Source organism: Alligator sinensis, unplaced genomic scaffold (genome assembly GCF_000455745.1).
Source record: "Alligator sinensis unplaced genomic scaffold, ASM45574v1 scaffold784_1, whole genome shotgun sequence".
In the NCBI taxonomy this organism is placed as follows: domain Eukaryota; kingdom Metazoa; phylum Chordata; order Crocodylia; family Alligatoridae; genus Alligator; species Alligator sinensis.
This window is the reverse complement of record NW_005842318.1, coordinates 348,416-359,623: the sequence shown is the minus strand read 5'-3', so window position 1 is coordinate 359,623 and position 11,208 is coordinate 348,416. Positions and strand designations below refer to the sequence as shown.

The following is an 11,208-nucleotide window of genomic DNA, read 5'->3' as shown; positions in this document are numbered from 1 at the left end:
CCTGCTGAGGGAAGCAGATGCAAGTTGTACACTCTGTTGTCATCCTACACCTGATGTGCTCTTGGGAGGGCAGCAATGATTGGGGCTTATTGTGGCTAGGGGCCTACCTAACTCACAGCGAGAGAAAGCAATTTTCATGGCTTGGTCATTGCCCAAAGAGCCAATTTCAGTCATTTTGTGTGTCATCCTCCTCGAGTGCTGAGATTAGTGGAGAGGTCCTGGGGGAAAGGGTGGGGAAACAGCCACCATCTTGGCTGCTGTCCTTCATGCTGCTCTGCCAGCTGGTGCCTTCCCCTCCCATGTAGGCTGCAAGGCCAGGCCACAGCAGCAGCAAGGACCACTAGCTCCCACTGGGGAGCCAGCATTTTATTTATATTAATTTTTTTGGTTGATTTCCTGGGAAAATCGGGGTCAATCCCATTTTTCGCAATTTCCGCAAAAATCACAGAACTATGATTTAAGTAGGACCCTAATTCTGGCCGTTGGTCCTGATTTTTAAGAGAGATCCTTGTTCAGTGCCTTACAGACCATGGTCTGTGTCAAATAAGAAGCATTTGAACAGGCTAAAAGATACATTTTCAAATAACAGTTTCAAACTGTAGAAGTTTTAAAAAAGTATTATATTGTACCATGAAGAACACACTGTAGGGTGATGCTTCTTAAAAATAAGTTTATATATTAAAAATAACTCAAGTTTGGACAACGACCCATTCTGGCCTTCTCCTCCTCAAAAAAAAGAGTTACAGTATCATAAAGAATAGCATGTTGATGCCTTATCTTGGAAGCAAGACTTTGACTCTCAATCTGCCATCCAATCTCCAGAGTGCTCAGGGTGCACCATTTTATATACCCAGTACAACATACAGTTGTGAACGTTCCAAAACAATCATGTTGGGAGATGAAGCAAAAGTTTTATTCATACTCCCTCCCACCTACCTGCACCCTCAATGTAGAGCAACAGTGACTACGTAATGCTTGCTGCATTGCATGGGTAGCAATATATGTAATTATTGCAACACAGTAAGGGCCACCTTACAGTATACCCAAGGAATTACACAATTATGCACCCACATAATTTTGCACATAAAATGTATGACCACACATAATTGCATAACATTACATAATTTAACCTGGGTGGGCTACATGCCTCCACCTCCATGGGGCTCCCAGCACTCCATCTGGGAACCCCATGTGGAAGCATCAAGTGCGGTGGCACGCAACTGGACAGTTGGTGAGTGGGGAGGGGAGCTCAGCTCCTGCCTGTTGGAGGGGGCTGGTATGGAGTTTGTGGGTAGGCATAGGGATGAGGTGGGTGGGCCCGCCTGTGTGTAGGCCCCTCTGCTCCCCCCCCCGCCCCCAATTGTGCATAGCCCCTGCCACGGGCAGCAGCAGCAGGTGGTAGGCCCTTGGGGCTCTCATGGCCAAGGCAAGGCTGGCTGTGCATGGCTTTGGCTGAGTCCTGGAGACTGCACGTGGCAGCATGGAGCCGGCCTGGCCTGGCCCACTGATGCGCACCTTCAAACCAGACCAGGCTGGCTCCCTGCCAGTACATAGGGCTTATGGCACTGCAGTCAGGAGCTATGTGCCATCAGACTGGGCTGGCTCCAGTGGGAAGCCGCACATGGAGGCACAGAACCTGCACAGCTTGATGGCGCACAAATCCCCACAACTCCGGGTCTGCACATCATTGGGCCGGGCAGGCCCTGTGCCTCCACATGAGGTTTCCTGCTGCAAGATGCATGCAGAGGCACAGAACTGGCCTGACTCAGTCTGATGGTATGCAGATCCTGCCTGCAGTGCCACGACCCCCACATGCTGGCACGGAGCCAGCCTGATCTGATTTTTGGCATGTGTCTGCAGGCCAGGCTGAGCCAGCTCTGTGTCACTACATGCAGCTCCCAGACTCCATGCATAATTCTGAATTTTTCTGCACATAATTTTGAATTTTTCTGTGTATAATTCCCTGGGGTATATTACAGGACATAGCAACCTTACTTAGTCACATAAAACACGATATAGTCTGCCCTCAAGCAAAGTTGTCCAAAAAAAGAGAATGGTTTAGTATTAAATCAGAAAGGTGCTGTTCAGAGTTTTCTGATGATGTGAGGTTCAATTTGGGCATTGAACCCCTCGAGTGTTTTCCCATTAGAGACCGAACAGAAAAGCATGAATATCAGACAGAGCAAGGGTACAACATATACATGCTGAACTAAGGCCACAAGCAAGTTTATGTATTATCAATGGGTATTTATTATAGATGCTGAACATGTTATCTTTTCATTTTTCCATGGCACAGCATAAGATTTTGTATACCACCTTGGCTCCAGTTCACAATAGGAAGATGTTCTCTCATTAAGAAACAATGGCAAATGGATATGATAAGTTGCACCAGCCCTCGAGAATGAAACTGTGTTATATAATCCATGTCACCAGATGGGAAGAGCAGTCATTCCAAGATAGATCAAAAGCTTTTAGCATGTATGAGAATCAAATTTCCTCTAAAATCACATGCCTTCCATACATGTTTTTTTCCCTACTTAGGAAGGATACACATGTTTACATTTGGTCGAAAATGTAAAACTTCTACATTGGTGTAATTTGGGGTGTTATGTGAATTCTAGGCAGGATCTAAACAGAAAAGACCAAACTAAAAATGGCCAGGCTTTATTCCACATTCAGCAATGCCAAGTTTGATCTAACTGCGGAATAGTCAGTACATCTGCAACGACATTTCTCCATTTCCTAGAATCTCATGTGTTTTACATGTGAAATTTATGTTTACATGTGTCCCCGAATGCTCTACAGCGTTATACTCTGAATATGTTCTTGGACTCATAATACTATGGTTCCAGAAATTTGCAAAAAAGATCTAAACTGCTGAAGACAAGAGTAACCCAAAAATAAATCTTATATGATTATGTACAATTTTCCTTGTGGGACTCCATCCTTTGCTAGTAACACAATAATCTAAAGAAACCCCTCAATATAAAGCTGTTACTCCATACAAATAGAAAACAGGTTAATATTATTCAAGATATATGGGAAAATATGTATAGCAGTACAAATGAACACTACAAAATTCACGAGTGCCTGAAAGGTTTTAAACATAAAAGAATTAAAAAGAGTACTTTGAAATTCTCTATGCAGTTAGATAATATTTTGTAAAGACTGAAAACTAGTTCTGTACTGTTTAAAAATAAGTCTAGAGTTTACAAAAGTTGAGAAACCTGAGACATTACAGCAAGTTAATACTTAATAAAATATACAGTAAGTTGTGCAAGATAGTTCATCCTTCTAAGACAAGTTAGGTTAACAGGAAAAAAATACTGAAAATAGACAGAAAAAATATTTTGACAAACCACTAATAGGCAAATATGATATTAAAGTGGTATTTACATTTGTATAAAACCATGAAGTCTGTAGATAATTATCTATTATCCAGAAGAAAAAACTCCTTCTATGTAGTACTGCATACAAGGTATTTTTATTATTACCAATCTTGTAATCAACACACTGGTTTATCTAAATTAACTCTTAGTGCAGGTGAATTTTCATGATGATCTACATTCAGTCTCAAAAAGACCGAAATAAAATCAGATAGGTAGGAATTGATAATATACTCTATTTGTTTAACCAGGCAGCAAAATCAGACAAACAAGCATTGACATAATTGATCTCCAGTATATAAAAACCTAAGGGGATTAATTGAAATAATAAAAGAATGATTAGGAAGACAATCACTCACTATTTTTTCTCTGTATTGAATTATTACTCAATCTGTAGAACCGGAAAGCAGTTCTATAAAATTAATACATGCTAGAGGTTTATCTGGATACTAACAGCTCTCCCTACTAAAATCTGAGCTAAAAAGATACTAATGTTCATAATTTCTCACATGATTTCTGTAGTGAAAAAATATTTTAAGGAATGATCAATTTTCTTTTATTACTATTATTAAAACAGGTCAATTTAAAAGGAAAAAACAATTAGGGTTGTCTTTTGGGTTGCATTTTGTAGTTGTTGCCATTTTTATATTTAAAGTAAGAGATAAGCATTTCCCTTCACCTACTCCCATCTCTCTGAAAGAGCATGTAGTACCATCAGGGAGAGTGGAGGGAAGATGCATAATTTGGCTAGCTTGGAGCCAGAACTTTCTTACATGCTAGTGAACTGCACATAATCTATGTCACTGATAGGAGGAAGTGCCAGAGGAGAATAACTATAAAACAGTGTCTTTTACCTAGAAAAAACAAAATGGCTAATGCCAAAGAAGAAGCTATTAAAACATAGTGCTATAAATATATAGATTAATACATGTGTTGTCATGCACACAGAAACACATACCACAATATTCTGAAGCACTGACTTCCCTCAACATCCAAAGTAGTAAAAGGGAGCTGAAGACATAGTTGAAGGCATAGTTAAGGGTGTAGGGGATAGCAGTTACCAAGATTATGCTAATATAGCAGACATTTATCATGTCCTGATCTGACCCTCTTACTACATCCTGAAGCAAGTAGGTCAGAATTATATTTAAACAAATTATAAGGTACTTTGTTTGCCTTAGAGCTAAATTTCCTCCCTTCAAATGTTTATCTAACTCTAGCATTAAATGTAAATATTCAGACTTTCAATACCACAAATGTTTAAATTATACTGTTCTAATTTGACACCTGATTATCTTAAATGATATTTTGTAAATTTTCTTATTCCTCCCTTCCCCACCAAGGAAATTTTAAAACACTGAAGAGTGAAAACTAATTGCAGGTAAGTGCTGTACTTACTCAAATATAAAATGATCTCCCCCCCCCTCCCCCCCCAATAATTAGATTCAATATATGGAAAATTTATACATTTGCTATAATTTTCTAGATATGAAATCTAATTTATTAGAGGTTTGCCTTGAAACTGTCCCCCTCCCACTGCTACAGAAGGGAAAATAAATCTGGAGGGGTCAGGTAGCCCCCTTGCCCCCCTCCAAACTTCTTCCCTCTGTAGCCACTGACCTTGGAATAAACATGCCAACAGCAATTTGAATATAAGCAAATTAGTATGCGTACCAATAGACTTACTTCATCCAGAATTGATGCACTTAACCTTTTTTGAAACTGCTGCTAGTTTTAGTACAGGTATTCTATAAACACACTGTTAAGTAGCACTTTTGTACCTACTTCTATATAGTACAAATTATGCATGATATTAGTCAAAAGGTTCACGATTTACCATATAGTTCACTGGGCTGGGCTCCAGCAGAGTCAAAAGCCATGGTGACTCCACAACTTAGCACTGCTCAGTATGTGTGTACTCAAGATACCCCCACAAAGGAGCCATGTGCTAATTAGCTTCCCACTCATGACTGGAACCAGGTGATCTTCTCATGGGTCTTGGGCTCCTCCAAAAATGTATATGCAGACGACGTGCAGGGCAACCTGGTCTGGCTCTACCTCACGGAGAGCAGGGCCACACTAATCATATGCAACAGGCTGAGCGAGGAAGTGACAGGGATTCTGGGTGAACTGTTTGGGGTCCCGTTTGGTGATATTTCCCAGATTATTAAGGCTGGTGAAGAAACACAAATTATTGGAACTGGGGAAGAAGGACACAGCTCAGCTGTGGGAGTGAAGAGGAAATCAAAATGTATTCTATATAGTGGCTCATCTTGACTTGAAAAACAGTCAGTGGTGAAAGAGACTGAGTGCAATGGGCACTATTATATATCTAATTCAGATGGGCTGCACTAACCTAGCTTTGTGATAGGTTCCTAGCTATATAAATCTATCCCTGGGCATAGGTGGTACCATACCAGGAAATTGAAAAAAATAAAAAATCAGTGCTTACAAGTACAGTCAAAAAACCATAGTGAACAGATCTCCAAAATATAAACTATATCATCTAATGGCCTGTATCCACTATTTTAATATATAAGTGAGTTTTAACCCTTTGTTTCATGTACTAGTATCTTAATATTTTAGTCCAGAACATTCGTTCTAAGTACAGAATTGTAAGCTCCTAGAAGATATTCAGATAAAAAAAAGTTTGTCCAACTGATGCAGACTTTTTTTGTTAATTCCTTATACGTGAATATATGAAGGGCTTTCCCCCACACGTGTGGGGGGGGGGGGGGGGGGGCTCATCTTACATTTGAGTAAATACAGTATGTTTACCATACTGGAAAACTATGTTTACCTAAAGTTGTAGTTGTGATGTAAAGTAGTCAAAATACTCTGATAGGCTGCGTCCACATAAGCCTAGACATTTGTTTTCCCCAGGAACAACTAGAGGTAACACACCTTGTGCCACTGCTAGTTGCCCCCAGGAAACACCTGTGCCACATACCCTTTACCGCTCAGAGCCTGACCAGCAGCTGAAGCATGGCTCTGGCCAACCAAGCTCCAATTCTGAGCAGCGTGCACTGCTCCCGCGTACGCTATTCTACTTTTTCTTTTTTTTTTTTTTGCACAGGTTTCTTTGACCCCTGGATATCCAGGAGTCACAAAAAAAACCCCAAAAAAACCCCACCACACTGCTCCCTTGAAGTGTGGGGAACAGCTCAATGTGTGATATGTGGCGCTGCAAACGTGTCTGCGGCGCCACATACCACATAGCTGCGCTCATCTGCATATGGCAATCATGATTTTTTGTCTGATTCAGCTTTCACTGAAATCAACAGGTAGACATAGGCCTTTATCCAGTGCTTCAAACTCTCAAAAGTGACCATTTCAGGGCTGCAGCAGTGGGGCAAAATCCCTTATCTACTACCCTGGCCAGGGTCCCTGGGATGGAGCAGAGCAGGGGAGCAGCCGCTCCTTGTCTCCCCATCTACTTTCAAGCCTGGGGTTCTGGTCTAATGAAAGTGTGGAGGGAAGAGGAGACGGAGGCAGCTGCAGACTGAACACCTGTACATTCCCTCTCCCAGAAAGGTTTCTACTGGAGGATCCACCAATGAAAATGAATTCCTGTTCCTGGCTTCTGTCTCACATATACACGCTATCCTGGATAGAACCCAGATATGATAAATTTCAAGCTGAAAAGATTTGTTTTCGAGATGTTAGAATTAAGCATAGAGGTTAACAAGATAAAGCAGTTTACATCTTTATCTGTTTGTAGAGTAAGAACTGCAACGCCATAATGTATAATTAAACCAGGTGTTTTAAGGCAATATTCTGTTCAGATCCTACTCGTATTTTAAAATCAATGGCAAAACTCACATTGACTCCAAGTGAAAAAGCCATTCTGTGCTTAAAAGATTTAAAGTGCCATATAGAATGAAAGTTAAATAAATAAGTAACTAGAATTCATAGTTCTTGTATCATCTAATAAGCAGAGAAAAAAACAACAATGCATATTTTGCAGCCTCAGTACTGTACAGTAATGTGCTGCAGTTTTCAACCTAGAGAAGGCAGTCTGAGTCTGCTCACCCTCTCATTGTCTGGCTAAGTGAATTTGTGCCTTTGTTTTGTGGTTTTGAAATTTCAGCAGACAGATAGCTGAAATGGTCTTTATTCTGGAGCTTGACTGAAACGGCTCACAGGTCTCTACCAGATGTGCAGGTAAAGGTGTGATGGATCTGATGGACAAGCCACACAATCATGCTTCTTGCCATGCCATACATTAACTGTACGATCACACATAAGATGGCATCACACCTTATAGCTAGTGCAGGGGCTCCCACCTGCAGGGGCTCATGGCGGGAGCAACTCAGATCAGCTGTACACTTTGAGCCCTAAGGACTCACCATGCATCCCCACAGCTGGGAGTCGTAGCAGCTGACCCAAGCTCCCAGCCAGAGAGAGCACCCCTGAGGCTAGGAGCCTGCAGCTGATACAGGTTCCCAGTCAAAGGGGCCACCATGCACCCCCCCACAGCTGGTCCGAGTTCCCTGCCAGAGGGGCACACCACATATGCAGCTGACAGAGCTCCCAGCTTCAAAAGCACACAGTGTGCCCTCAAGTCTACGAGCCTCATCTGCTGACGGGGCTCCCAAGCACAGGGATGAACCTGGCCATACATTCAATTAATGGTATGATAGGATCAGCTACAAAGTTATTGCCCATTTTTTGTGGAATAATTTTATGGCTTATCCCTCATTTTACCATGCTATTAACTGATTGAATACATGGCTGGGTCACAAATTAAGATGTGATTAACTAATTAATCACATCTTAAGTGTAACATGTGACAGGTGCCTGAGACTTTTTTGGGAAACAGCTGAAAAGCTGGACAGGAGAACAGCAACATTTAGGGCGAAATATTTCTTCACAGAAGCTGGTGGTAAAACTGATTAACTTTCTTTTATTTGTTATTTATTTATTTTATTTTACTTGAGAATTTTTGGCCTTTATTTAGATGAACTGTTATTTGATTTGAATTAGTATTTTAAGTATAAATTAGCTTTTGGGAGTCTTAATTTTACAGTAAATTTTATTTAAAAACCAACAATGATGGTTTGGTTATTTTGTTTGGAGAACCTCTGAGCTCCTTATTAGCTACCTAGTTGAAACAATCATATAAGTTAAACTCTGAACCCGAAAACTCTTCTAATGGGAGCCCCTGCAGCACAAAGCTTCTCCAGAAAAGATTTAATGCTGACAGCTAAACACAATTGCTTAGGCAAAGCTTAAGCAAAAGAAATTTACAAAAAAAATGTTGGTACCTATGGTGATATTAATTCAGTTGAACTGGTGTTACTCTCAGAATGGATAAAGTTCCAATGATCAGACCTGTTTTCACCACAATTTCCATTTGATTTGCTTTTATCAAGTCTTCAGCATCAGTTATATGGGACATAGCACCCAAAGCCTTCCCTATACTAGACCACCCTCAAGCTAAATCCCATTAAAAAAGAATGATGAGAGATGGGTTATTTAGAGAGATACAGAGGGATGTGTACAATGATTCAACAGAATTACAGCATTTTAGTGTGCAACAGCCCTGACCAAGAAATCACACTATGGTAAATACATTTCCTCAATTGTTAAAACCTACTTGGACAGAAAGGCTTCTAAATACCAGTGTATTATAATAAAAGCTTTCCGTGTAAAACAATAATGGCAAATCCTGAAAGAAAATAAGTCTGTACACTAAAGTGAAAAAGACAGAGTTCCTAGTGTTAGAATGTATAAGAATAGAGTTTATTAATAAAAACTTTGTAGCATTAATTTGCTATAGTTTCAGAAAGGATCATTCTACTATTGAGTAATATATATGAACTGTTTTGAAACAAATGTCCCTTCTGCATATATAAGTTATGTCTGTTGCCATAGCAGGATGATAGCCTATCTGCTGCATAATTGAGTACTGAGTAAAAATAACATTTCTTTTCTAATCTAAAATACAGCCAGAAACCAACAGTTAGTAAGAGTGGAGACAGGAAAAAACTTTGTGTTCATATGGCCTTTGTTATCTAAGACAACTGCTTTTCAATTTGTAGCAGGTCAAATGAAACCAGATCTGTATTAATTACCAACACATTTCACACTTCATTGCACTAAGATGGAAAGAGATATTCAAAACAATTTTGTATAGACTTCTCATATTTTATCTTGAAACCATGTTACTGATTTCACTAACGGAAATAATGAAAAGAGAAAAGGTAAAAAAATAGTAAAAACAGAAAAATGAAGAAATGGTTACCTATATGATAAAGTCCTATCCAATCTGTTGGGTCCACTTCTTCTTTAATATCCCAGAAGATAATGAGATTCTGAGAGTGCCCAAGGGTATACTCATACATACTAGCTGTCAGACTGGAGCGGCTATCAGAGGTCACTAGATCAGTGTCACTGTTGGCACGCTGTAAATTCATATTCTCAGCCATGGTGCCCTGAGATGCCAGACTCTGCAGGTTCTCTGGGCTCAAAGTATACCGCAGTTGGGGGTTGCGACGTCGCACAAAAAGTAGGTGGTCCCGGGCCGAACTGGCCATTTTGCCTCTCTCTCCTCTCTGTAGAAAATGTCTCAGAGATCTGCAAAATAAGACAGACCAACATAAAACTTAAGAGCTTTATTAGATCAAACTCCAAAGCACAAGAATTTGGTTCAAAGACTTCTTAAACTATGATTAACCTCAAATAAATGGCATGTTTTGTTAACTTACTCCTGCAGCAATCTTCGGGGAAAATTCAATACATTGGAAATGAAATATGGCATTTACCACTTGTCACACTCACTCACGTTCACAAGTTTAATTATCACAAAATGCATGAACCAAGAAAGAAACAAAGGGAAACTATGTATACGTCCAAAGAGAAGCAGAGAGCAATATACCTCAAGCCAACTACAGACAATTAGCACTACCCCACAATAGCTGAGTAAGCGAGTATAATACAGAGAGGTTCAGAGTACACGGGGATAAAATGTTCACATAAGTATTTACATTTCTATCATATAGCTTCACTCAGAAGGTGTTTCTCTTAATAGTTAAGTATTTTGTTACAGAGTCAAAAGTAAAACTGTTCTGCATTTAAAACAAGAAGTAGGATTTGCATACAGCAATGGTGTCAAACTTACAGCCCACAGGCGAGATTCAGTGCACAGAGCCATATTGTGTGGACCACAGGGTTGGGGGAAGTAGAGACATGGCCTGCTGCCAAAATCCAGGGCACAGAGTTGCTAGAGACATGTATTGTTGATAGTGCCGTAGCAAAAGGGGGCAAGCAGGGCAACTGCCCCAGGCGTTGAAGTGAAGGCGCACCAACAGGTGCTGCCCAGCTGGAGCAGGGCACAGGAGAGAGCCACGAGCAACTAGTTTGGGGGTGTGCGGAGTTTGGGGTGGCTCCTGGTCCTGCATGCACTCCTGGGCAAGCATGGGGGGGCGTGTGCCCCCCAGATCTGTGCGTGGGGTGAGGGTAGGCTGCTGCTGTGGGCTTTGCCTTGGACGTCAAACTCCATTGCTATGGTAGATTGTTGGCATAGGGTAAGTGACAGCTGCGTTAAACCATGTAGCTGCTGCCACCACCATCACCACCACTGCAACTTACCCCACTGTTATCACTGAATCCAGATCTGGTCTACAAGGAGTCCTACAGTCTGGATCTGGCTGGGAGGGTGAGGAGACTTTGACACCCTGGGTATATAGCTTTAGCATGGATGCATTGCCATAGAAGAGTAATATGATGACATTATAAAAAAGAATATGAAATACAAAAGAATAGATTACAGAATTTCTCCACGTCATGCATAAATGTGCCAATTCATTGAATGAGATAC

The 11,208-nt window shown here is 40.7% G+C and overlaps 1 protein-coding gene across 1 annotated transcript in view; it reads right to left on the bottom strand.

Annotated features, from left to right (window-relative positions):
- HECW2 (HECT, C2 and WW domain containing E3 ubiquitin protein ligase 2) overlaps positions 1-11,208 on the bottom strand; it is a 324,758-nt gene that overhangs the window by 229,845 nt on the left and 83,705 nt on the right. The window contains exon 2 of the mRNA XM_025209949.1: positions 9,634-9,965. Within this exon, the coding sequence (XP_025065734.1) occupies positions 9,634-9,925 (292 nt within the window). The 5' untranslated portion in view covers positions 9,926-9,965. The remainder of the gene's footprint in view (positions 1-9,633; positions 9,966-11,208) is intronic.